The sequence below is a fragment of the Euleptes europaea genome, chromosome 19, assembly GCF_029931775.1.
Source record: "Euleptes europaea isolate rEulEur1 chromosome 19, rEulEur1.hap1, whole genome shotgun sequence".
NCBI lineage: Eukaryota > Metazoa > Chordata > Lepidosauria > Squamata > Sphaerodactylidae > Euleptes > Euleptes europaea.
The window spans coordinates 23,784,032-23,811,867 of NC_079330.1; the positions used below are offsets into that span (position 1 = coordinate 23,784,032).

Here is a 27,836-nt window from a genome sequence, read left to right on the forward strand (position 1 = left end):
CACACAGCCCGGATAACCTACAAGAACCAATGAACTCTGACCGTGAAAGCCTTTGACAATATTTTAAATTATGATTTTAATGTTATATTTTATGATTTTAAGATAGGAACTGTTTTAATTTTGATATAGTTAAATGTCTATTGCTTTTATCTTAAATCTATGTACTGTTGTTTTATTGGCGTATTTATGAACTACTGTATCTGTGGCAAAGCCCGGATAACCTACAAGAACCAAGGAACTCTGACCGTGAAAGCCTTCGACAATATTTTAAACAAAGTTAAATTATCAACAAGTGCGAGTCAATTTTGACTGATTACAAGAAGTCCGCAATATTGTTGTACAGTACTGAGAAGCCTATAGGAGCTGTACGGTGTGTGTTGTCGTCCCGTTTGCAATTGTTTGCATTTACACTGTTTGCACCTATTTCTTATATGAACGGAACTCCGTTTGCATTATCGAGCCTAGCACTATTTATTTATCCAGCCTCGCTTCTTGGTACTTGTGCACATTTTTTCCAGTACCTGGAGGTTGGCAACCCTAAAAACGAAGCAGGCCAGTGGGGCGTTTGCTGGCCGGAGCAGCGCACGGTTGGCCACTGCGTGAACAGACTGCTGGGCCTGATGGACCTTGGTCTGATCCAGCAGGGCCTTCCTTAGGTTTCTTGCGATATGCATGCTTCTGGCGCGTGTCCTCCTCCCTGCATTTCAACAGGCCATTCCAGGCGTTTGCAACACCCCCCCCCCACTGTGGCCATAGCACGACCCCCCCCTGCCTTTCCCTCCACGGCTACGTGTGTCTGTGTGTGGGGGGGGTGGATTCGAACCCACGCCCTCGTACGGGTCACTCGAGCGCGCCTGCCTCCGCACCGTTGGTTGCCAGGGGAGCCGCTGTTGCTACGGGGGCGCGCCGCGCGCATGCGCGCGCCGCCCAACCTGCCCGGATGTAGCGGGACGAGGCGCCGCCGCCATCTTTGCCCGGAGAGCAGCGAGCTGATCGTGGCTGAGCCCCCCCGCCGGACCCAATCGGTCTCCATCCGCCCCGCGCAGCCCCCGCCGCCCTCACTCGCCGGACATGGACGATCGGGAGGACCTCGTCTATCAGGCCAAGCTGGCCGAGCAGGCCGAACGCTACGATGGTGCGAGGGGGACGGCGCCGACGGACCGGAGGCGGCTGGGGGGGGAAAGGAGGAGGAGGAGGGGAGGCCCACAAAATGGCGGCGGCCGGCCGGCCGGGGGCGGGGGGCGCCCACAAAATGGCGGCGGCGGGGGCCGGGGGGTCTGCGGCCGAGAGGGAGGACGGGCCGCTCCGGGGCTGCCCGGGGGGAGGCTGCCGCGGGCCGGGAGGGGTGTGGCGCCGAGGGAGCGGGCGGAGCAGGCCCCGCCTGGAAGCCAGGCCGCGGGTCGCCCCTTCCCCTCCGCACCCGGGGGGAGCTTCCCCCCGGCATCCCCGCGGCATCCCCGCAACCGGAGCGCCTTCGAGGGGAACAGTCGGTTCGCGCCCGCCCACCCCCCAAGCCGCCTAGACAGCCACACAGCCCGGCACCCGGTTTCCTTTTCTAATGCAGGCGGGTGGGGTTGGGGGAGGGCTTGCCTTCCCCTCCCCTCCCCATTGGCTTTCTGGTAGATTTCAAGCGTCACTCGGCCCATAATGCGGGCAAACGTGATTTTCCCCATATTTGTAACGCAGGTTGTCTGTGTGTGGCTCTAAATTGATAATATAGCGCCACTAGGGTTATAGCAATGTTGGTTCCAGCATTGGGCTGCCCCATCTCGAGCAGGATGAGTGGATCTGTCCTAGGCTTTGGGGAGGGGCCGTGGCTCAGGGGTAGAGCATCTATTTGCCTTTGCAATGTTGGGCTGCCCCATCTCGAGAAGGATGAGTGGATCTGTCCTAGGCTTTGGGGAGGGGCCATGGCTCAGTGGTAGAGCATCGACTTGGTGATCCAATGTTGGGCTGCCCCATCTCCAGCAAGATGAGTGGATCTGTCCTAGGCTTTGGGGAGGGGCCATGGCTCAGGGGTAGAGCATCTACTTGGTGATCCAATGTTGGGCTGCCCCATCTCCAGCAAGATGAGTGGATCTGTCCTAGGCTTTGGGGAGGGGTCGTGGCTCGGGGGTAGAGCATCTACTTGCCGTAGCTATGTTGGGCTGCCCCATCTTCAGCAAGATGAGTGGATCTGTCCTAGGCTTTGGGGAGTGGCCATGGCTCAGGGGTAGAGCATCTACTTGGTGATCCAATGTTGGGCTGCCCTATCTTGAGCAAGATGAGTGGATAAGCTTCCTGGTCTTTAAATGCCGGTCCTGGGCTAGCAAGCCCTAGCGATGAATGGGGAGGCTGATCGAATGGTGGGTGGGTGGGTGGGCAGGGAGGCAACCGGCGGGGGGAAATTACAAAGCAGGTTTTTATACACCGATGCCTTTTTGAAAAAAAGGGAAAAAATAAGGCGAAACGCCGAAAAACCTCGCCCGCTGCTTCAGTGGGCAGCTGCAGTCGCCGTGTTAACTTATTTGGAAGGGTTGTCCACCGGTTGGCTTTCGTGCCTTTTGTAGCATGGCCAGTTTGAACGCTGGAACACTTGTTCGCTCCCAGGGGAACCACCGAGCACACCAGAGGTCGTTGGGAGGTGGAAGTGGCAAACATCGCCCACCCTGGTGCAAAGGAGAGAAAGATGTATTGGCTTTCTGGTAGATTTCAAGCGTCGCTCGGCCCATAGTGCGGGTAAACGTGATTTTTCCCATATTTGTAGCGCAGGCTGTCTGTGTGTGGCTGTAAATTGATAATATAGTGCCACTAGTGTTATAGCAATATTGGTTCCAGCATTGGGCTGCCCCATCTCGAGCAAGATGAGTGGATCTGTCCCAAGCTTTGGGGAGTGGCCATGGCTCAGTGGTAGAGCATCTACTTGGTGATCCAATGTTGGGCTGCCCCATCCCGAGCACGATGAATGGATCTGTCCTAGGCTTTGGGAAGGGGCCGTGGCTCAGTGGTAGAGCATCTACTTGCTGTAGCTATGTTGGGCTGCCCCATCTCAAGCAAGATGAGTGGATCTCTCCAAGACTTTGGGGAGGAGCCATGGCTCAGTGGTAGAGCATCTATTTGCCTTTGCAATGTTGGGCTGCCCCATCTCGAGCAGGATGAGTGGATCTGTCCTAGGCTTTGGGGAGGGGCCATGGCTCAGTGGTAGAGCATCTACTTGGTGATCCAATGTTGGGCTGCCCCATCTTCAGCAAGATGAGTGGATCTGTCCTAGGCTTTGGGGAGGGGCCGTGGCTCAGTGATAAAGCATCTATTTGCCTTTGCAATGTTGGGCTGCCCCATCTCGAGCAGGATGAGTGGATCTGTCCTAGGCTTTGGGGAAGGCCATGGCTCAGTGGTAGAGCATCTACTTGGTGATCCAATGTTGGGCTGCCCCATCTCGAGCAGGATGAGTGGATCTGTCCAAGACTTTGGGGAGGGGCCATGGCTCAGTGGTAGAGCATGTACTTGCTCTGCAGAAGGCCCCGTCTTCAGTCTTTTGCATCTCCAGTTGAAAGGATCACGTGATGTGGAAGACCTCAGCCTGAGACCCTGGAAAGCCACAGCCAGTCTGAGTAGACAGTACTAACCTTGATGGACCAATGGGCCTGATTTCAGTATAAGGCAGCTTCATGGGACCCCCTGGAAAGAGAACACTGGCTTATGTTTAAACATGGATTCTTGATATCTCTTCTTGGCTGTTTGTGATTTGATATAGGGCAGCCTGCGTTTATTTAAAGTTACCTCTTTGCCCTAGTTGGGATAGTTTGGAATAAGATGGCTGTTGGGGGTGTTGTGATTTTTTTGTCCTGCTTGTGAGCATGGAAGTCCTATCTGCTTACTCCTGGCCGAGTGAAGACACACTCCTTCGTTTTAGTTCTAGGTTTTAGCTGTTGTAATGTGTTCAGCTTTGCCGTATTATTCTCAAAGGCATGTTTGGCGTGTGCAGTCTCATCCAGGACAAAGAAGAGTTGGGCTTTCTGAAAACCTCTCACATTTGTCTTCTTGAAAATGTCTGAAGAGTGCTCCAGAGTGTGCTTGGGATGACCTATTTCAGGTTCTCAGCTGAATTGCTCAAAATGACAACCCTCAGCAGAAATGTCATATTTCCCTTGTGTGTCACTGAACCGATGAACAGACCCTCTGTATGAGGGTCTATGCACTTCGTTGTGGAAATTGCCTCAGTAGACACAGGAACCCAAATAAGAAAATTCCATACCTGTTAGCTGCTGCTGCCTGCCTTACCATTCTTGAAAAAAAATAAGGGTGTATAAAGAAATCTCTGGGGGTTCTTACAAAGCAGTAGCGTTTCCTGACTTGAAAATCAAAATTTATCATTTTGAATCTGTGGGGAGGACTTGCTTCATGGTGAGACACAAGCACAGGATGTATTGAGTTGGGTAATGGGCATAATGCCAAAATACAAACCAGATGATCAGCAGCTGTTACCTACCCGCACAACTCTGGTGTGCGGGACTTTTGTCATCCTGCACTCTGGTGCCTCTCTGTCAGCTCTTCATCTGATAAGGGAAAAAATTACTTCATCCTAGGATGCTTCCTGGTAGGCTGGTAAATTGGTGGTGACTATATCAGTATGGTCATCTTTTGACTGACTGGTCAGCTTTATGGTGATTGCGGAGTAACAATCTGTGTAGGCCCTGTGGGGATAAATCTGTACTTTCTCTTCATCGATGAAATCGACTCTCAGGCTGTGTTCAGTAACAGAATGTTAGCTCTTGTCACGCAGAGCAGTACGTGGACAGCATGTGGTGAAGAAGCAGAAACTGGAGAGAGTCTAGGCAGGGCTGGCTTCACTTATCATGAGAAGCTTTAATCTGTGGTTCCCAGACATCCTTGATCTTAACCCTTCTGCCTTCTTTTCCCTCCAAATTAAGAACCCTGAATTTTGGAAGTAGCATAAATTATACATGTAATTACAAACTAACAGATACCAGAACTCAATCTGAATTATTTTCGGTGTTCTCAAATATCGCTCTGACCATAGCCTGAAATGCAACTTTATCATACAAGGTTTCTGTGCAGTGGGCATCCAGTGATAGATGAGTTGCATGTACTAGGGATGTGCTGGTGGCACAAGAGTGAGAATTCTTCAACAAAAATAGATTATCTGAGCTCCTGGTATCCTGTCTGGGATTGGGGGGTATACGTTAGTGTTCATTTTGTGATCCTATTGTCATCATTCCTGTACGGTACAGGTGCGTGCATGTTGAAGGTTGACGCCAATACTTGATAGAGAGCTAATTCAACTAGCTGACATGGAACACACAATCCTTGCAATGCATGTGTTGCAGTTTTACTTTCAGGGGTGCATTGTTTGTGGAAAGAAGACCTGTGCTCTTTTCAGGTTGCGCCTCCCAGAAATGTGAGTTGTGGTTCTTTGAAATGCAGCATATAAAAATGCTTTAGACAGAACTCCTGGGCTCACAGGTACATGGCAGATATGAGTGTGAGCACTTCCGATGTAGATGCCCGTTAGATGTGGATCAGATTAGACTGATACAGTAGATTCCAACTGAGCCTAGTTTGTCTTGAGAGCAAGAAATTCTAGACTTGGGTTACCAGTTCTGTTCTTAGTCGGTCAGACTGAAGTGAACCCTAGGATTGAGCACCAATATTCATACGTGTATTTTTCCACTAGAAATGGTTGAATCAATGAAAAAAGTGGCTGGAATGGATGTGGAGTTGACAGTTGAAGAACGAAATCTGCTGTCTGTTGCATACAAAAATGTGATTGGAGCTAGAAGAGCTTCTTGGAGAATAATCAGCAGCATTGAACAGAAAGAGGAAAACAAGGGTGGAGAAGACAAATTAAAGATGATCCGGGAGTATCGGCAAATGGTGAGTGCTGCGGAATATGAGGCTACTTTCCCCATACCACTTTAGGGGAAGGCATAGGCTGTTGCTTGCTGTTCACCCCAAAAGCCCACACAGAGCTGCCTACCGGGGTATAAAGCTGCTCTAAGAATTGTTTGATTTTGGATTGTAGAATATAAATCTGCAACTGCAGATTGTGTATGGGGATGGCCTTTACCCATAAGTTTTCTGTGTGGTGATGGTTGTCCTTTCGACAACTTCCTGCTGGTCAGAGTAGCTGGTGATTCTCCCCCCCCCCCCCATGCTTCTCATCACGCCCCCTCTTGTCCTGAGGCATCCACAATGCTCTACTAAGTTATTTGTGAGAGAAGCTTTCTGTGTATATGAAATGTACATTATTATTCCTGCTGTCTTCCTTCAACAGAAGGCACGGTTGAACTCTCTATTCATCCGGTCTGCTTCCTGAGTGGTGCCTGGTTTGTGAGGCAGGTTCTAATCACTGTATTAGCATCAAAGATGTAGAACTTGTGTAAGTTGTAAAGCCATGGGTGAAAGCCTGTTTCTGGGCAGTAGTGGAAATTTTGGGTAACATTGAAATATGTGCGATACATACCTACCAAACTTGAACTTTACAAATTTAACAGCATGAAATAGATAGCTTGTTACTTAGCACATAAAATTTCACTATTTGTCATAGTTATGGAATTAAAAGTATAATTGCCTTAGTTTTCCACTGGGAAAGTTGCAGAGATACCTAGTACCTGAGAGGGCTGCTAACACCCTGTGCTAGCTTAGAACGTGTATCTTAGTTTGAGGGGTGGGATGGGAAATGAAAGTTGAAATTAGAAAATTTGTAATAAAATAAAATGTATAGTTTGGACAGAAACCATCTCATATAGTCACGGTAGGACTACCAGCATTTTTAGCTATAAAGTTAAAATTTATAAAAGTGAACTCTTGCTATATTGTTGCCAAAACAATACAAATATCATTTTAAATATATACAGGTACATTATATTTAGGAATTATTATCTGATGTGTAGATTTACATAAACATTTTCATGCTACACATTCAGAGTGAATAAAACTTTATGCTGAAAACCATTTTACCGCATTTTTCCCAATTCTCCAGTTTTTTTCCTGTTAGAAAACCTTTCCTGGAATCTCCCTGCCCCCCCCCCCCCCCCGGCCTTCGTATCTCTTATAGGAATTATTACTACCCAATGCTATATATGGCATTACATTAAAAATGTCATACTATACATTTTGAGTGTGTAAAATCTTGTCTTAAAAAGCACTTCATTTGTTTCAAAAGGAAGAAAAGCTTCATATTGGGGGGTTTTCAGTGCTCCCCAGTTTTTCCATTGGATAAATTGGGTGGGGACCCCCCCCCCAAAAAAAAGTGGGTCAGTGGGACAAGGATTGTGAGTTTCTCTAGGGTTTTTGTTTCCAGGCATTTGCATGTTAGTTAGGAGCAAACCCGGAAGCAGGAATGAGGTGTTAGATGGAGGTTTTGACCAAGGATTTGGATGGAGCCCTTGTTCTCAATTGATCTTTCATCGCTTAGGTCTTAAGTGCACACTTCCTCTTCAGCTCTGCAATAAAGCAACTGGGTTGTTTGAGATCCTTCCCACCTAAAGTTCAATTGATTACAGGGTAAGACCAACCCCGATGGTGAAACCTCTCTTCTGTTTGCCCAGCTAATGAGCTTTAAATATGAGATGGGCGTTGGACTTTTCGGAACAGAAGATGTTAGGTGCTTTACCAGGAGTCCAAATTGCATATATAGAACCCATAGTACAGTGAAGAACGAATTCACAAGCGTTTATTTCTGTTAGAGGGGAAACTCGATGGGAGGACCCTTTAGGCAACATTTGAGGTTTTATGAATTAATCTGAGGTTATTTGAAGAACGGGTTACATAATGTATGACTTTAGTCGGAATGTGTAGTATTCCCTTTGTTTCTGCCTGCAATACGGCTCAGAGCATGTTCCATATTGCATTTGTCCATGCAGGAACCATGATCCCAAATGTAGCCTTTTTAGTAGTCAAAGGAGAATCCTTCCTTCCGTTTTTACCAGTTGAAAAACTGGTTGGATCCACCCTTTGTACTTCAACTGAGAATTGCTGTGATATGCTACAAAAAACATTACTGAAAACACTAGAAAATTTAGAAAAAAATCCAGAAGAAGCGTCTCAAGGCTTCTTGCAAATTAAAACATGATTAAAAAAAAAACAACCACTAGATTCCACAATGAAAATTTTAGGCAGCATGATGACTTGGTTCCTGGGATTTCTTGAGCCTTGATGTAATTTATAAGCATATAAAATTGTACTAATTGGAATATTAATGAAACTAAAATGTTACTGTTGGGTCAGATGCAGAGTTACTCCAGCCTCAGCCTGTTGATTTCAGTGGATTTATTTATTCATTCATTTATTGGCTTACATCCTGCTCTTCCTGGCCCAAGGACATGCTCAGAGCAGCTAACATCCATTAAAATTCACACAATATCAGTGTTCTAACATTAAAATCTGTTTGGCGCCATTAATCAGTATACTGGTCCACGGCCAGCCCAAGGAAGAGCAGTCAGGGTCCCCAATTAAATCAGCTGAGATGGAATAAGAGGAAGGAGAAGAGAGGCCAGCTAAAATGGACACTGCTGCTGTCCTCAACCATAGGCCTGGCAGGACATCTCAGTCTTACAGGCCTTGCGGAACTGCACTAGATCACACGGGGCCCTGGTCTCACTAGACAGACAGTCATTCAGTCTTTATTACAGCCCACGGGCCATTCAAAAGCAGAGTAAAACAGATAAATAAAAACATTAATATAAAATAATTATCTACATAAAATCTCTGTATACAGTACTTATCCTAATACGTCTAAAAGGTTCAAGGTTAGAATCTCAATAAATTATACACTCATTGCAGAACCTTTGCCACAGATACAGTAGTTCATAAATACGCCAATAAAACAACAGTACATAGATTTAAGATAAAAGCAATAGACATTTAACTATATCAAAATTAAAACAGTTCCTATCTTAAAATCATAAAATATAACATTAAAATCATAATTTAAAATATTGTCGAAGGCTTTCACGGTCAGAGTTCATTGGTTCTTGTAGGTTATCCGGGCTGTGTGACCGTGGTCTTGGTATTTTCTTTCCTGACATTTCGCCAGCAGCTGTGGCAGGCATCTTCAGAGGAGTAACACTGAAGCAAAGTGTCTCTGAAGCACAGAGACACTGTGCTTCAGTGTTACTCCTCTGAAGATGCCTGCCACAGCTGCTGGCAAAACGTCAGGAAAGAAAATACCAAGACCACGGTCACACAGCCCGGATAACCTACAAGAACCAATAATTTAAAATCTTAAAATAAAACATTAATTGAGAGACTTTAAAATTTGGAATTCTTAATTATATTCAACCTTGCAGAGCGGACTTTAATCACTATTGAGCAAAATTTGGCTGCCTGCTTTAACCTCTGAGAGTTCACTTCCCATAAAAGATTCTTAATTCTTTCTTCTTCGGATCTGCTCACTAGACAGAGAGTTCCACCAGGTTGGGGCCAGGGCCGAAAAAGCCGTGGCCCTGGTCAATTTAGACTGGAGTAACAGCACTCCAGTATGGTTTTAATCTGAACGTTGTTAAGGTCTGTGACTAAAACATTAATAAATTGGATTAGAACTGCACTCCAGAGAAATCCTGGAGTTCAACAGAGAAATCATAAACACGCTTTCCTGGGATTACGCCCAAGTGAATAGACCTGAATAGGGTTCTGAATAACCTGCTTCAGAACTGCACTGCTAGGTTTCTACAAGCAAAAAAAAACCCATTGCACAGTGACAGAGAGCTGCAAACATTTGTGTATTACCTTAGCTCACACATCTTAATTCTTTCCATCTGAGAGGGAGGAAAAAATAAAAGTTAAAACAGAAAGCATATATATTTTAGTAATCTATCTTTGACATTGTTTGTTTATATTATACATAGGAATTCCTATTGTCTGATGGTATAGACTCTTACCTAAAAATATACATTCATTTTCAGTGAGTAAACCCATTTCCTTTGAAATGTGGTGTTGGAGGAGAGTGTTACGGATACTGTGGACTGCCAAAGAAACAAATCAGTGGGTTATAGATCAAATCAAGCCTGAACTGACCGTAGAAGCTAAAATGACTAAACTGAGGCTATCGTATTTTGGTCACATCATGAGACGACAAGAGTCACTGGAAAAGACAGTCATACTAGGAAAAGTTGAGGGCAGCAGGAAAAGAGGAAGACCCAACAAGAGATGGACTCAATAAAGGAAGCCACAGCCCTCAATTTGCAAGATCTGAGCAAGGCTGTCAAAGATAGGACATTTTGGAGGACTTTCATTCATAGGGTCGCCATGAGTCGGCAGCGACTTGACAGCACTTAACACCCACCCATAAACCCATTGGGAACAAAATAGTCTGGGGGGGGGGGATTCTGAATTTTCTGATTTCCTTTTCCAGGCCTCCTTTAGGTATTTCAACACTGTTGGGGAGAAGGCACCCCAAGCCACTGGCCATTTGGGTTTGCCCTCATTTCCTTCTTTCTACTTTATTTGAAATGGTCCAAAATATAAACCTAAATCAAGGCATGCTATGCACAGCACATGTTTACTTCCCATCCATTTCATAATAATCCCTACCATGGAATTTGCCTTTTCACTGCCATCACATGCCAAGTTGACAATTTAATTGAGCTGTCTACAGCTCCATGAGCTCTTCCCTAGGTAATTGCAGCCCATGCAAACTCTTATCATGCCTTTCCTTATTCTTTAGTCTCTCCCATTGTGCACAAAACTTCAACTAGAATAATGCATAGTTTTTTTCTGAATGCAGGATCTGTGGGGTATGAATTACGTTCAAGGGGCTTTCGGTGTTTGCTTTGCATGCTGAACTTGAGAGGGCTCTTTGTAGGAATATGTGTAGGGCTCGTGGCCCATTGAATGGGAGCCCATTGCGTTCAGTCAGTACATAAGGAAAAGTCCTGGGCGGCTTATGATGTCTGTGCACTTGAGGGCTGCATCCTCAGGTTAGTCCGCACTGAAGCACAGGGGGTGCATTTGCATCTCAGAAGAACTTTTTAAAGCTTTCCAGTTTAAAAAAAAGATTTGGGGGTGTCTTCTCAATGTTGGAAAAGTCTAAACATTAGTCACAAAACTATTAAGAAATTTTGGGTGAGTTTCCTGGGAATCCAGAAGCTGAAGCGATCACTGTATTGCTCTGTCAATTGGAGTAGCAGTAACATTCAGAAGAATAGATCATTGATGTTGGAACTGGTTTGTGTACTCAGCAGTTTGGGGGGGGGACTGTTGCTTGGGCTTGGCAAGTTATTCTGTTATATAAAATCACGGGAAGATAATGTGGCTGTTCACCCCCACTTTTCATCCAAAAAATTGTCTTCTGAACAGCTCACACCGGTTAAAAACCAGCACATATATCAATTAGAGCTGTGGATCCATGCTTAATGGGAAAGGCACCTTTTTCTCCCTGTGGCCTTGCAGTTGTTGAAGGGTTGCCAGAAGAACTGGCAAAAGGAGACAGCCTTGCATGTTAAGCTGCATGAGGCACGTAATAAAGACAGGACCCAGGAATAAAGCATTGCTAAGCTGCCTTGCCCCTATCTGGTGCTGAATTATGAAATAATAGCCCAACTTGGGCTCAGAAGGGTCTTGAGAAGGTCTATTGATGCCTCTGGAGTGTAGGAAACATTCTACTACTAGCAGAGATGTACAATTTCCAGAAATTTTGAAGCCAGAGGGGGGAAATCTTTTTAAAACCCTGACATTTTGAGAAAATATAAAATACGTGCAGTGCTTATTTTACCCACAAACCTAAACTTACGTTACTAATTTCAAAAGTTCATCATCCATAACTAAGTATCTACAATGATTCTATTTGTTTTATTTATGAAATGTAAAAATATAAATGCTGTCGTTTTCTACAAGTAAAATTGTGAGTATACGCAGTACAAAAGGGAGAGAGAGAGTGAAATTCTTCTTAAAATAAGGTTTTGCTTACTTAAAATGAATAGACTGAAATGTTTTAAGACAATTATAGCATTAGGTTCCTACATATATTATAGACAAATAATATTAACAAGCATGAAAAAAAATTCTTGGCCAGGCCTTCAGAGTGAACCAGTGGGGCCATTCAGTCAAGCTTGTCATTTTGCAGCATGGGTCTTGCTGGGGGCTATAGGCTAAGTAAAATTGGCTGGTCATGGAGATGAACACAGCAGTTGCACTGGCAGTGGGTGGAGGTAAGTCATGAGGGGTGCATCCTTGTTCATAGTTGGGAAGCAATTGCCATTCAATTGGTCAGTGATGCCCATTAAAGGATGCTTGCAGAGTGTGAGCTAAATTGGGAATGTGACTGGTTTCCACATCAGCTGATAATTTGTCAATGTAATAATGGATGTAATGTTTTGTGATAAAAGCTAATGCTTATTTGCTAACAGCTCTCTTGAATTTGCCATTCCTCTTCTCCCCCCCCCCCCCAAGGTTGAGACTGAATTGAAACTAATCTGTTGTGACATTCTGGATGTACTGGACAAACACCTCATTCCAGCAGCCAACACTGGCGAATCGAAGGTTTTCTATTATAAAATGTAGGTTGCTACTGGGGTGTACTGTGTGAAACTGGGGAAGGCATCTTACTTTGATGTGTGTCAGTATAACGGGTGGGCTCCTAACTGTATTGTCAGGTCTGTGGGGATGGGGTGGGAAGACGTGTTAGCCTCCTTCAGCCAAAATAAGTTTTGTGTCCCCCAGAAGGCTAACCAGTTGTGATACAAGCTTATGAGAGCCAGAACTCCCTCCCAGACCAGCAACTGAATGTAACACTTCATGCGTCTGAAATTATGGACTTTGGTCATAAATTGGGTGATCTCTTAAGGTGTCTCTTCTGGCAGTCTGGCTCAGAAAAAAGCTTAAACTCAGGCAAATGGCAAGAAAAGTATTTATGAAACAGAAATGCTCAGGAAGATGTTCTCCATCACCTCCTGGAATTCCTCCCATTTTGTGCTTTTTCACTGTTCCTTGGTATGCGACTCTATCTCTTGAGATAATTAAGGTAGAAGGATAAGCCAAAAGCTGTGTGAAAAAACAGAATGCATGCTTCAAGTCAAGCTATGACTGGGACTTCTATACAATTCAAGATATACCATGATGAAAATTAGTTGAGATTTCATTTTAAAAAATCGACGAGCGCTGATATTTTCTCATGGAATAGTCTTAGATATAATGAGTCAACGGTACTTTTAAGCACTTTTGGGTGTACAGTGTATAATTCTACGTATAACTTCTCTAGCAAAAGTAAAGGAGAGCCTTTCATCCTGTACATTTTATTTTGTAAGAAAGTTATATAATTTTATAGTTGTATTAATGTTGATCCTGATGCCCCTTTGCAGTTAGATCTGTTCGACACAACGTATACAGTTTATTTCACACTAAGTGAATATGTATCTTCCACAATTGTGTTCATGTCTTACAAATAATAGGATTCTTTGTAGGAAGCATCTCTGTAGCTATCACTGTGATGATGCTTATTGTCACTTTCTTACTACACATTTTTATTTGGTCGGTTAGTTACTTACCGCTTGCTACAAACAGAGGTACAGTAGAGACCTGACTTGCTGCAGTAGCACTATTTTTTTTTTTGCACGGGTTAAGTACCTGTTGCATTTTAGCTGAAAACCCTCTCGCGCCTTAAATGTGGAGGAATAAAAATAGTTTGAATAGCCTGGAGTGGGGGGAGGCTGACTCTGATCTGTCCTCCTGACTCTTGATGGTAGAATTCCAGGAACCACCTGTACTCAGCAATCTCAGGCGGAATGACTTGCAATCTTGCCTTGCATTTGCGGAGAGTCACTTTCAGAAGACTCCCCAGTGGTAATCCTGAGGACTATTGCTGCTCCACAAGCTTTCCCATTTTAAAAGTACATTTAAAAGATTTGTGTTCCATACTCTCGCCGCGTTGCTCTCTATGCAGCTTCCAATTAGGAACAATTGAGACAGAATCACATAATGAAACCAGCAGCTTGTCAGCATAAGCAGTAATTTCAAACAGTTTTTAAAACCCAACAGCATTTTATTTCGGCTTGTCAGTCAGCCCTGCAAGATCAGAACAAACAGTCTGGGGATGAGGATGATACATAAATGGCCTCAGAAAATAAACGTGTTTTTTGGCTGGCATCTTAAGCGACATAGGCTTGGTGTCGGACAAATGGTTATGCAGAGAATTGGGCAATCGGTGCCACAACAGAAAGGACCTGTCCGTCATGCCCACTTCCTCACCAGTGAAGCTGACCTTTAGCCCCATTCATTAAGGCGTTGCTAATCATTTCCAATTTGTACTAAGTGCATTTACAAATAATGGTACGGAAGAGCTGATGAGGTTGGCTTTCTAGCTCCAATTCTTTTTTTACTTCTGGAGTTGTAAATTTGAATTGCACTCTGCTCTGCAATCCTCCCAATCCTTTCTCTTCTAATAAGAAGTAACTAATAACTAGTTGGCAGAGCAGATTGGCTGGTCTTGCAGAAGACTTTTTATTTTTAAAGCTATAGATTTTCAAAGTCAATAAAAACAAAAATTGTAAAATATCGCGGGCCAGAAATATGATTTCACAAAGAATTCCATAGCATACTTTAAAATTCATATTTTGGTTGAAAACGTTTGGGTAGGTTCACTATTTAATGGGCCGGGTTTTCTCGCACCCAGCGATGAACAAGTTACACTAAGATATCCCTGTCCTCTTCCTACAACCTGGCACGTATTATGGCCAGTGCTATTGCTGCTTTCTTATTTTAAGCTATTTATAATCTGCACTCGTGGGAATGTCTGAGGTGGCATATGATACTGGAACATCAAGATCCATATAAGAATGAAAAATTTAGAACACTAGTAAATAACAAGTGTAAAGCAGCCAGTAAGAAAAAAATGTAGAGCAGCGGGGTGGGGGGAGGAAAGGTATAAACAACAAGTAAAAACGAGAAATAGTCTAAAGCAGCAAATTAAAACGTTTAAAATAATCATTTCAGCAAACTGCCTGAGTAAATAAAGAACTCTCACCTGAAGGTAAAAACATCAAGACCTTGAATGAGGGGCTGGGAAGAAAATACGATTTGTTTGGAAGCCACCAGAGGGAAAGATGTGTCCCCTGGGCTAACAAAGCAAGGCCTCTGATGTTGATCTTAACAAATAGGCTAATGTGGGATCAATTTTTCAAATATCCTGGTCCCCTGGCTTCAAGCATATTGATCAGCATTTTGGGGTCCTCTTAAAAAGCAGTCCCCACATAGAGCCCATTAGAGTAATCTTAATTTTGAAGTGTTTAGAAGACTGGTACTCATTTTGCAGAGAGCCGCACATGTAGTTGCCATCAACCAAAAGAGCCCCATTACTACCGCAGCCCGCCCCACCAAAACACCCCTAAAATAATGCGATGTAACTATTAATATTAAGTATATACTTTAACCTTTCTAGTTACCGGAGTTCCTCTGTGCATGTAGAGTAGCCTCTGCCCCACGACTGTTGTTGAACATAAGCCAGGCCTTGTGTTCCTAAGTGAGGAAAAGAGCTTCCCGCTCTGCCTTTCTCCTTTACAGGCCTTTTTTACTTCCATCTTTGGCACAAGGCTTGGAGTTCTGGGAGGCTCAGAGAGCTCCAGTTCCTACAGTGACGACTGTTTCAAGTTGCAAAGAGAACCAGTGTGGTGTGGTTAAGAGCGGTGTGCTCTAATCTGGAGAATCGGGTTCTATTCTTCATTCCTCCACATGAAGCCTGCTGGGTTCTCTCAGTACTCTCTCAGCCCCACTTCCCCTGTTGTGGGAAGGGAAAAGGTAGAGAAAAGTGGGATATAAAAACCAACTCTTCTTCAAACTAGCTGCCCAGCTACAAGTCCACCAGGCAAAGTGGCCTTTTCCTCCTTTCCTGATACAGGTGGCAGGTGCCACAATGAGGGACAATGCTCAGAAGAGCCATGGGTGGCTCACTGCATTAGGTACAGGGACCTTTTCTTGCTTCTCAAAGGAAAGATAGTAGCTGGCACCCCAGCCATCGTTGGGCAAAAATACTATGGAAATCTGAGCACAGATCTAATAGCAACCCTTATGTTAGGAATCTACCTCTTTAAGGAGGAGTGCAACTAGATCAGAGCAGGACAATTCTTGACCCTCAACTAATTATATTGTTTGTTGGGCCATGGCTCAGTGGTAAAGCATCTGCTTGGCATTGCAGAAGGTCCCAAATTCAATCCCCGGCATCTCCTGTTAAAGGGACTAGGCAAGTAGGTAATGTGAAAGGCCTGAGACCACAGAGAGCCGCTGCCAGTCTGAGTTGACAACACTGGCTGATGGACCAAGGGTCTGATTCAGTATAAGGCAGCTTCACCCCAGTCCTGTGTGGTCTGGCTTCAGATCGTTGGTCCGCTGCATCTTTTGTGTCATCATGTCTCATTAAGATACTATCTTGGGATTGTGCAAGATATTCTTTTTAAGAGTTTAAATTGTATTTGGCTGGAATAATGTCATCTTCAAGTGCAGCATTTTTATTTATTATACCCATCTGTTCTCCCCAGTGGGGACACGGAGTGGCTTACACCATCAGTTGGCTTCGTGTAATAGCCGACTGAGAGCCAGCGTGGTGTAGTGGTTAAGGTGTCGGACTAGGATCCGGGAAACCCAGGTTCGAATCTCCACTCTGCCGTGGAATCTTACTGGGCCAGCCACACACTCTCAGCCTCCTCCCTGGCAAGTATTTGGATGGGAGACCTCCAAGGAATACCAGGGTCGTGACGCGGAGGCAGACAATGGCAACCTATTTTCTGAATTTCTCTCGCATTGAAAGCCCTGCAGGGTCGTCATGAGTTGGCTGCGACTTGACAGCGCTTTACTTAACGCACACATACAATAGCCAACCACCATTAATAATATAGGGGCATTCTATAGGTCCTATTTGTGCATGGTTTGGGTGGCATGAAGGGCATACAGTAGTTATGTGTGTCTTGGTTGATGGGAAGTATGAAGGTGGCTCTCCGTGATCCTTCTTGACTAGCCACAGCCCACATGATGCTCACTTGTGGCCCATTTTAGTCTTTAACAGGTTTTGCTGTGTTGCCGTTATATCTGGACGCCTAAGCATTGGTTAAAAACCCTCAGTTTCTTGCAACTTGGTCATGCTTCTGTCACTTTTCTTCAAGTTTCTCATTAGCACATATTCTGTAAAAGATTGGGAACAAAGTAGCCCTAAATCAGAAAGAAAAATGGTTAAGCAGGCATCTGCCGAGTTGTATGTGGACTTCTTGTTTTGTTTGATGAAGTGAACCATACTATCAAAGCAAATGTGGCAAAGAAAGAGCTCTTATTTGATTAACTGCAAACCTGAAGGGAGGGAGCTGCTTAAGAACCAGAGTGACCCCAGCGCTGGAACTGAACAACTGATGCCGCCTCCAGGGAATGATGCCGCAGCACGAGCCTTGTGCTCCGGTGCTGCCTCCCCAGCAGCATTTTTCCAGTGCAAGTGTCTGCGCCAGCATCCAGGGGACATTCCCAGGGTTGGAGCTGATGAAGCTTTCGCCCCGGGACCGCCCCCTTTTGCAGGAGCCGAGTTACGCCTGCAAAATATCTGGTGTAGCCCCCTGAAACTCAGTAGAGGAGTTTCGCGGGGTTTTGTTTCAAGTGCCTTTTTTCCTTTTTTTTTTTCCTGGCAAGAAAGGCTCTCAGGAGGCGACGTAGCTGCGCCGTCCCCAGCCATCACCAAACTATCCCCCACTTAGGATTGCTGTGCCCATGTTCAATGATAGATACAAGTTTTCTTTCAAATGTATGCAATGTTTCAAGACCCTCGTCGGAGAGCCTTACCACTATGTGTCCCTTAATGCACTTATTGCATGTACCCAGACCAGCTTAGTTTATCATTTAAGTATCCGTGGAGCCTGACGTAGTAAATCTGTGTTCCATTCAGAGTCATCAGTTGTTACAAGGGCAAATTTGCTTGATATTTATTTTATCACCATTTAATTAATAGTCTGTCATTCCCTCTGAGTTGTAAGTCTGAGTCTTAAGGTGGATTACACGCTTAAGCAAAATAACATTTGCGACAGTAAATCAGTTTCAGGTTATGTCTGCTGTTGCAACAAAATTGCAGTTTGCTTTTTTGTTTAAAAGCATGTTCGATTGCTGATGATGGAATTTCCATTGTGTGCAACAAATACTATGAATTCTTCTGGAGAAGACTGTAGGATGTAATGACTTCGGTCCTTTGCGGAACATTTTTCATACCTTATTATGAGCCCTGGCCTGGATGGCCCAGGCTGTCCTGTTCTCATCAGATCTCAGAAGATAAGCCAGGTCGGCCTTGGTTAGTACTTGGATGGGAGACCACCCAAGGAATTCCAGGGTTGCTTTGCAGAGGAAGGCTATGGCAAACCACCTCTCTTAGTCTCTTGCCTTGAAAACCTTACGGGATCGCCATAAGTCAACTGTGACTTGATGGCACTTTACAAAGACATATGACATTATGGTAGGGTGAGCAGAAACCTAAGTGCATTCAAAGACTGGAGAAGGATCTTTGATCCTCATTGTTGATGCCCTTGTACAGCAAGTACTATCTGCACTAGAGCTGTGGCAAGGCTAGCAGCTTTGGGGTGAAGTATGGAGGGGAGAGGGGCAGGGCTGATCAGAGTCAAGGAGTCAGAGAATAGACTAACCTCCATTCAGGGACCAGCACCAGCAAAAGATAAATTCTGCCAAATAGGTCTCTCTCCTCGGCCTTTTCCCTCCGCTCCCGTTACTGTGTGTGTCTTGGAAGCCTGCGGGCAGGACTTGTCTCTCTGATCAGTGTAAGTCATGTTGGGAGACAATTGTCTGAAAAGCCTCCATTGCAGTTTGATGTTGGTGCCGATTGGATGTAAATAATCATATTAAAATAGGATGGGCGTGACCTTGCCAGATAAGTACTTTGAAAACCCACTGATTTTCATGTCAAAGTTTTGACCATTGCTTGATTAGTGTCTGAACTGTAGGTATGAGGTTTCGAAGTAAGACCTGTTCTTTATAGTATTGCAGAAATTAATACACTTTTTTTGGGCAACAAAATATTACTTACTGTTGGTGAGGGTTATTCCTCCCATCCTCCACAGGCAGGACTCTGCTGAAGCTCTTCTGATTCCTGTGGGAGGTGTCTCCTCACTTCATGCCCTGCTTGTTCCACAGAAGCAGGACATTTACAGAGCTCCACTCCGGGGCGATAGGGCTCATTGAGGTATAGTACGTAGGTCCTCAGATGGTGTTGCCGGAGGTCACAGTTCTCCAGAACCCTGGGAACACTGCTTCTCAGTGGTTTTGTTCCCCTGCTGAAGTGGTGACTAAGTGTGCTTCCAAAGCAGCGAAGTCTCCAACCACTGATCACCCAGGCCACCTCTTCTGTGTTCCGCAGACAAGTCTGGACATCTGTGCCTCACCCAAAGCTGAGTTCAGCAGATGGATGCTCCAGCAGGTTCTTCCCCATTAGGCTCCTTGGACCTTTGCCACCTGGGATGACACTGCTTTCCAGTGTCTCTTGCAAGGATGCCCTCCTCCACAGATGGAAAACGCAACATTGGGTTTACTGTGAGAGTTTCTTCTCATTGCTTGGTTTGCAGAGATCCCTTTCCACCCAGATTTTGACCAAAACTATTATGGAACCAAAACTTGTCTGTATCTAGTATTAATTGCAAACAAAGGCAGTAGATGATGCCAGGTTGTGCATAGTTGAGTCTTGTTCTCTGTTTATGCTTACCTGGTTGAGTACAAGGGGTGTTCAGTTTCTTCTGTACTGATGCAAGACTTGCCTGGGGAACCCACCTCTCCTGGAAGCAGGAGGATTTTACATGAGAGCTTCAGCACAGGCTTCGCTGTGAAGTGGAGTGGCAGGAGTAAACTGTACAGGGATACTGTCTAGTCCACCAATGAAAAGAAACCCTCATTGTAAGTCCAGTGTTTCAGTCTATGCCTTGTGTTATTACAGAAAGAAGGGAACTTTTCTGTGTTCCCGAAATAACATGCAATCTTAAGAATTAGACTTTGGGCATATTGCCCTTCCATATAATTGTCAGATAGCTCCATTTCAATATTAATCTGAACAAAAAGTGGCCTCTGTGTTACTTTTAACATTAAATTATATACATCCTATTTATTTTGCGCATTTTTATCCCGCCTTTCCTTCAAGGAGCTCAGGGCAGTGCACATTGTCCCCCAACCTCCAGTTTAGGTTAAGCCGAGAAAGAATGGCTGGCCCAGGGTCAACCCAGTAAGCTTCATTGCAAGTGGGGATTTGAACTCAGGTCTCGCAATCCTAGTCCAACTCACAGTCCAGTGCTCTTAATTGCTACCCTATTGGGCTCGAGGCATATGAATGTAACATTTTTGTGTGTGGAAAAGTCATAGTTCAGATTATAATTATGCTTTATACACCAACGTGCATACCGTGTATTTGACAAATAGAATCTGAAATCATTCCATGAGAAAATCAGTTCAAATGTTGATTTTAATAGTTTAAGAAAGCCTTTAATGGGCGCAGGCCTCATCGTAACTTGAATCGTATTCATTCCCCATTTCTGTATTCGAAGTAGGAAATGTTCTCTTATCAAAACATTTTTATTAATTGCTATGGATCTTACCAAGGTTTGTCATCTATAACAAAGAGTAAAAAAAATGAAAGGGGCGCAGTCCTCATCGTAACTTGAATCGTATTCATTCCCCATTTCTGTATTCGAAGTAGGAAATGTTCTCTTATCAAAACATTTTTATTAATTGCTATGGATCTTACCAAGGTTTGTCATCTATAGCAAAGAGTAAAAAAAATGAAAGGGGCCTAGGGGGACCCAGGAGGTGATCTCAGAAGATTCAATGGTGTGAAATGGAGCACAGCTTCCTCAAGCAGGCTTTTGTTGCAGGACTGTTGTCTCCGGATCTCGACTGCCTTCTGTGTCTGTGCGTAGCATATGGGAGCTGGCAAAGCAAACAGACATTTTTACTGGGCCATTCAGCTAGTTATCTGGTAGCTCCTGTCTGATAGGAGGCAACCATGTCCTTCCAAATGTCAATCCTGTTCTCTGTTGGGGTGATATATCTGTGCAAGAAGTGGTCACTAGCAGAAGCAGTGTTTCAATTTTTTTCCCCCTGTTGCCCCCTTCCCACAGGAAAGGGGACTACCACAGGTATCTCGCCGAGTTTGCCACAGGAAATGACAGAAAGGAAGCCGCTGAGAACAGCCTGGTGGCTTATAAAGCTGCTAGTGATATCGCAATGACAGAACTTCCTCCTACACATCCCATCCGCCTAGGTCTTGCCCTCAACTTCTCTGTTTTCTACTATGAAATTCTTAATTCTCCTGACCGTGCCTGCAGGTGAGTGTTCCCAATGTGGGAAAGGTGTGTGTGGTTTGGTGTTTTTTTTGCCAGTACTTTAGTAGCTACCAGAGTGACATCTTTCTTCCCTTTCCATGTATACTGGTAGGCTCAGGAAGCACTCAGGCGCTATTTATTCCAAATAAAGTGCCCCGTTACTTCTGTTTTTACCCCCTTCCTGTTCCTTTTGTAAAAATACATTCCAAACAAAGTGCCACATATACATGCGTAAAAAACAATAGTTTAAAGTCCTACAGTGGGACTTCAAACAAATGTTTTCTTATGTATGCATCTATGTATTAATACCTGTGCATTGTAATTTGATATTTGTGAACATTGTTTACATAGTAGTATCACTTGGGCCATCGTGCTGTGTTTATTTGGAATGTAGGTTTGTTCAGCATAGGTTTGTTTTTGAATTATTTGACATATAATCTTTTGTAAAAATGCCATCCTGAACAGTTCAGCCATTTAACTGGCTCAGGGCAGTTACATCAGCATCAGGCACTCGAGACAAAGACATGTAGAGCTGGATGACATCAGCATATTGATGGCAGTCTGCTCCCAAATTACAAATGATCTCTCCCAAAGGCCTTAAGTCGGGATTGAGCAGTGTTGGAGATGTTTGTTTGTTTTATTTAAAATGTTTATATCTTGCTTTTCCACAATGCCCAAGGCAGCTTATAAAATATATACACAAATAAAAAATAGTTCAAATACATTATGTCAAAACTGCCACTCCCGCAACTTGTCACTAACAGCCGCTAATCAGAGGCATTCGTTAATTACTTCCGCCAAAGGTGCATTGAAATAATTCCACTTTACATTTTTTTACTTTTAATTTAATTCCACTTTTACATTTTCTGTACTGTATTTGGTAGGGTGTTCGGAAGTGTTTGTGTAGCTACTGAAAGCAAGCGTGCACAGGCTGTGAATGAACAGATCTCCCTAAACTGAGGTCCATTAGAATTGAGGCACCTGATGACTTTAGTTGGTGCATGGGATCATATGGGGAAAGGCGGTCCATTCGATATGAGGGCCCCAGGCCATATAGGGTTTAAAGCTAACAGTCAGCACCTTGAATTGGGCCTGGAAACAAATAAGTAACCAGCAAAGCATCTGGGTTTTTCGGAGCTGCCTCCAACTGGCAGCTGCCCTCTGAGAAAGAGCCGTTACGGCTTTAAGACACGGTGCTTGGCTCGGAGCAGCATCTCTGGACCTGAATGAGAAGGTGGAGGAGAGAGGATTTCCTTTTGAGAGAGAACAGTTGTTGAGTTCTCATGCCGATGGGATGGTGGCTGGAGCGTAGGGGCTGAAATTAATAGGTTGCTCCGAGGGCTTTACTACAACCACCTAGAAGACCCAGATGGAATGATCTTCGGATCAGTCATGCAGCAGGTCATGCTGTTCAGATTTGAGGGAGAGAAAGAAAGGGGGCAATCCTGGCACTTACCCGTGAGTAAGCCCTGTTGAACCCTGACCTGGATGGCCCAGGCTAGCCCAATTTCGTCAGATATCATAAGCTAAGCAGGATTGGCCCTGGTTAGTACTTGGATGGGAAGAACCCCCATCAGTACCATTTCTTAGTGAAGGTAGGGGAGTATGATTGGCAGAGGCACTCCAGCATTAAAAAAAACCATAGGAAACAAACCGCAGAAAAGGTTGAAGAAAATATATGGAAAGGCAGATTTAGAAAATGTATGGAAAGGAAACTGGGAAGATCCAAAACATGAACACATGAAGCTGCCTTATACTGAATCAGACCCTTGGTCCACCAAAGTCAGCATTGTCTACTCAGACCGGCAGCAGCTCTCCGCGGTCTTAGGCAGAGGTCTTTCACATCACCTATTTGCCTAGTCCCTTTAACTGGAGATGCTGGGGATTGAACTTGGGACCTTCTGCATGCCAAGCAGATGCTCTACCACTGAGCCACAGTCCCTCCCCATCTTCCCGCATTGCTGGGCAAGAGGAGTAAGAGGGACCCCACTGGGTGGATCATCCTGGACCACTCTTGAGACGGAGCAGATAGTCTCTTCAAGGTCTGGGTACCGGCCCTCTCGAACCCTGCTTGATCTCCCTCAAGGGGTCACTCTCTCTGTCCAAATTCTGGCACCCTGGGGGGTCATTCGCCGTTGTAATTACACATTGTGTTTCTTGCAGGTTGGCAAAAGCAGCTTTCGATGATGCTATTGCAGAACTGGATACACTGAGTGAAGAAAGCTATAAGGATTCTACACTTATCATGCAGTTGTTACGTGATAATCTGACACTATGGACTTCAGACATGCAGGGTGATGGTGAGTGCCCAGATGATGCTTCTGTTTAATCTGACATTAAGAGTCTGGCTAGATGGCAGAACTAGGACAGCATAGCGTGAGAGTTAACTGTGTCCTCTTTTGTAAGGTCCCTTCTGCAAACCTTAACTGGGAGTCTTGTTTCTAGAGGGATAATCAGCCTGCCTGTATTTGCTTTCTCAGCCATAGCCTGCAAGTAGTTGTGGGAGGTCTTTGCTGCCCCCTAACTCACACTCTGCTGTCCAGAGACTAAATGACACATGGGCAGGTTGCCATATCCCCACCCCGTGGCTTAAAAACATAAGGAAAGGCCCTGCTGGATCAGACCAAGGCCTGTCAAGTCCAGCAGTCTGTTCACATAGTGGCCAACCAGGTGCCTCTAGGAAACCCACAAACAAGACAACTGCAGCAGCATCCTGCCTGTGTTCCACAGCACCTAGCTTCTCTTGTGCTTCCTTAATTCCATGCTAAGAACGTGGGCTTGACAAGAAGAGTTGGAAGCCCAGCCATACTTTCCACAAGATAATGTTTCAGGAAATAGGGAAATAATTGTCAGGAGTAATGGTCACCTTAATTGCTGCTCCTTAGGAAAAGACAGCTGACTGATGCATAATTGCAGATTCCCTTGGAGGTTTGGTGTGTTCCATTTCCAGATTACTGGAAGAGGAGTTTCTTGTGACAGTATTACTAGTAAAGGCTGAAGAACTGTGTAAAATGGCTGAGATGGTCCCAGATAGGCATACTTCTTAGTTTCCCGTGTTCGGATATGTTTGCAATCGGAAGTGGAACTGGATTTCCCCCCTCCCCATTTCACGCCACTCAAAATTCTGTACTCGTGTTCTTCATTTCTTATGTTCGTATCTTCTCTGTAATTCCTGCTTTTTCCCCTTTTTCTGTTGTGTAGATTCCTAAAGGATTTCACCTGTTCATTTTCTAAATCCTACTTTGTAAGTCTTCATGGTGACTCTGTGAACATCTCGGTTTTCGCCCCTGTCACTAATACTGCTTGTGTCTTGGGTCCGTTCCAGGGCTGAGTGCGCTCTCTTTCCCCCCCCCCCTCCTGCCTCATTGTAACTGAAGGCCAGTAGCCTGAATAGCCCAGGCTAGCCCAATTTTGTCAGATCTCAGAAGCTAAGCAGGGTCAGCCCTGGTCAGTATTTGGATGGGAGACCACCAAGGAAGATCAGCGTCACTATGCAGAGGCAGGCAGTGGCAAGCCACCTCTGAACATCTCTTGCTTTGAAAACACTATGGGGTCACCATAAGTCAGCTGCAACTTGATGGTCAGCCCCCAACCACCCCGGACTAGGTCTTTTAATTTTAAATGCTATCAAGTCACCGCAGATTTACAGTGATCCCTCATAGGATTTTCAGGGCAAGAGACTTGCAGAGGTGGTTTGCCGCTGCCTTCCTCTGCATAGCAACCCTGGTTCTCCAGTCAGTGTGGTGTAGTGGTTAGGAGCGGTGGACTCTAATCTGGAGAACCTGGTTTGATTCTCCTCTCCTGCACACAAGTGATGGACTGTAATCTGGTTTCCCCACTCCTACACATGAAGCCAGCTGCGTGACCTTGGACTAGTCACAGGTGTCTGTTGTGGGGAGGGGAAGGGAAGGAGATTGTAAGCCGGTTTGATTTTTCCTTAAGTGGTAGAGCAAGTCGGCATATAAAAACCAACTCTTCTTCTTCGTTGGTAGTCTCCAGTAGGCCAACCCTACTTAGTTTTGAAGCTCTGATGAGCTCAGGCTGGCCCAGACTGTTAGGCTACAGTGGACTGGACAGCCATTCTGAAATGCTTGGCTATTCACGTGGTATTCCAGCGATTGGAAGCTAGAGCATGCTTGGATTTTTTCTGTCCTCTAATTGTAAACATTAAATTGTGGTTTATTGATTTCTCCTGGGCTTGCCCTTTCATTGACTCCAGTAGTAGTCCTGGTGGACATATCATGTGCAGTGACAAAGCTCCTTATAACTGTTGAGAGAACTGCCTTGGAGTGCCGAATAGGGTACTTCTGCATGACTTGGGCTTGTCTCAAGCAGCATTTGATGTGTGTTCACTGTTATTAGGGAACCGTGTGTGTGTGTGTGTGTGTGTGTGTGTGTGTGTGGCAAGAGTGTGCGTATGTGTGTGTGTTTGGCCGGGCATGACTTGTTCCAAGACAAAGCTCAGTAGAATAAGCTGGTTTTTCATTGCATGCTTCAGTCTGGTCAGGTGACTCCAAATGAATAGGAAGCATGTGATGATGAAAATAACCTGTAAATGTCCTTGGGTCCAAGGTTCTTTGGCTGCCCTCCCTTGTGTGGGGCTTGCAGGTTTGCAGGCTTGACTAATATAGTATTTCTTACAAGACACCAAAAACAGCGCTTTCTTCTCGCTGCAAGAGGGTGGATTTTAAAAATGTTAAAGTTGTTTCTTGGGATGATGGAAGTGTGGTGACCTGGTAAAACCTAACTGTGGCGGCTTGCAGGGTTTCCCCAGACATAGAATCATAGAGTTGAAAGGGACCACCATGGTCATCTAGTCCAACCCCCTGCACAATGCAGGAAATTCACAACTACTTCACACACACACACACACACACACACAAAGGTGGGGCTCTGGGCCTCAGGTTTTTCCCTAGACCGGTACTTGCATTTCCACAGGGTCATTTCCTTTTCCGCATATCAGTTGCTGCATATCCTGTACAGAGGCTGTGGCAAGCTGTGTCCTCAGGAAGGTACTGGAAACTACCAAGAGCCAGTGTGGTGTAGTGGTTAAGAGCAGTGGTTTGGAGTGGTGGACTCTGATCTGGAGAACCAGGTTTGATTCCCCGCTCCTCCACACGAGTGGCAGAGGCTAATCTGGTGAACTGGATTTGTTTCCCCACTCCTACATATGAAGCCAGCTGGGTGACCTTGGGCTAGTCACAGCTCTCTCAGCCCCACCTACCTCACAGGTTGTCTGTTTTGGGGAGGGGAAGGGGAAGTGATTGCAAGCCGGTTTGATTCTCCCTTAAGTGGGAGAGAAAGTTGGCATATAAAAACCAACACTTCTTCTTCTAAGAAAGCAGAGCTCACAGAATGTCTTTTCTCATACAAAACTCACAATCCCTTTTATTAGGAGCAACTCAAATGCTCAAAGGGTTGTTTGGATTTTTTTAAAAATTGTATTTTGGATGGGCATGGCCGCTAGCGCATTCTTTCTCCGTTTATGTTCTCACACAAGCCTCGGACTGACTGACGTGGTTGCTTTTCCTTTCCAGGTGAAGAACAGAGTAAAGAAGCGCTGCAGGATGTGGAAGATGAGAACCAGTGAGACATAAAGGCCAATAAGAGATCCCCCCATCTCTGTCCCCCTCTCACCTCTCCCCCCCCCCTCGCCCTTCCCAGCCCCTCAGTGTCACTGGGAACCATCCAATCGATTGTTTGCGATGGCTCTCAGAATTTAGGTTCCTGCCCTGTTGGTTTTTTTTTTTTTTTTTTTTTTACACAATTGAAAATTTCTTTTAAAGGCAAGAGTGAATGTCTGTGGATTTTACTGGTGCCAGCGTTCAGTTTCTTCTTTTAAGACACTAACCCGACTGGCTGCGTAGAGGCTTTTTTCCCCGCGTCACTCTGTCGTCTTCTGTCAGGGGTTGAAGGTGACATCTGGAAGCCATTAGAATTCCTAGAGGAGGCTTGTTGTGCCGTGAGGGTGCTCCCGGCGGCATTTTTTTCCTTTTTTTTATAATGGTTTAAACAATTTTATACCAGTGTTTAAAAATTAATTGGGCGTTTAGCTTGAAGTTACAGGTTGCGTTGAAACAGTTCTTGTAATGGTTTTTGCTGTAAAAGATAACCAACACCCAACAAACAAACTAAAAAAGATCTTGCTGCAGCAGACAGCGCTGGTAACAGTTCAACAATCCGTGGCTGCTCATTCTTGCCTTCTCATTTTCCCTCCAAGCAGGTTAGCATTGAAGGTGGCGTTGAAAAAAAAAATTAAAGCCTGCATGTGTGTTCAATATTTTTCTCTCCCCTCCCCCCTCCCTCTTCGCTAGCTCAACCTCTTTTGTTCAGTATGTGTAACTTGAAGCTAATTTGTACTACTGGATATCTGACTGGAGCCACAGATACAGGATCTGTATTGTTCTTACTGAAACACAGCATGGAATTAACATTAAACTTAAATAAAAACAAACCCTAAATTAAAATGATGCCAAATAACTACCGCTACTTTTCCCGGGTAGCTGTTGAGCGAGAGATGCAGGTAGAGCGAGGAGCAGGGGGGAAAAGAGAGAGAGAGATTGA

At 44.9% G+C, this 27,836-nt stretch overlaps 1 protein-coding gene across 1 annotated transcript; it reads left to right on the forward strand.

Moving 5' to 3' along the window:
• The first annotated feature begins 950 nt into the window (after window positions 1-950).
• Window positions 951-27,384, forward strand: YWHAE (tyrosine 3-monooxygenase/tryptophan 5-monooxygenase activation protein epsilon). Its single transcript, XM_056865086.1, has 6 exons — window positions 951-1,135; window positions 5,675-5,874; window positions 12,391-12,497; window positions 21,069-21,275; window positions 23,436-23,572; window positions 26,810-27,384. Exons 1-6 carry the CDS (start codon window positions 1,072-1,074, stop codon window positions 26,860-26,862), a joined length of 768 nt encoding a protein of 255 aa, XP_056721064.1. The 5' UTR covers window positions 951-1,071; the 3' UTR covers window positions 26,863-27,384.
• The last annotated feature ends 452 nt before the right edge of the window (window positions 27,385-27,836 follow it).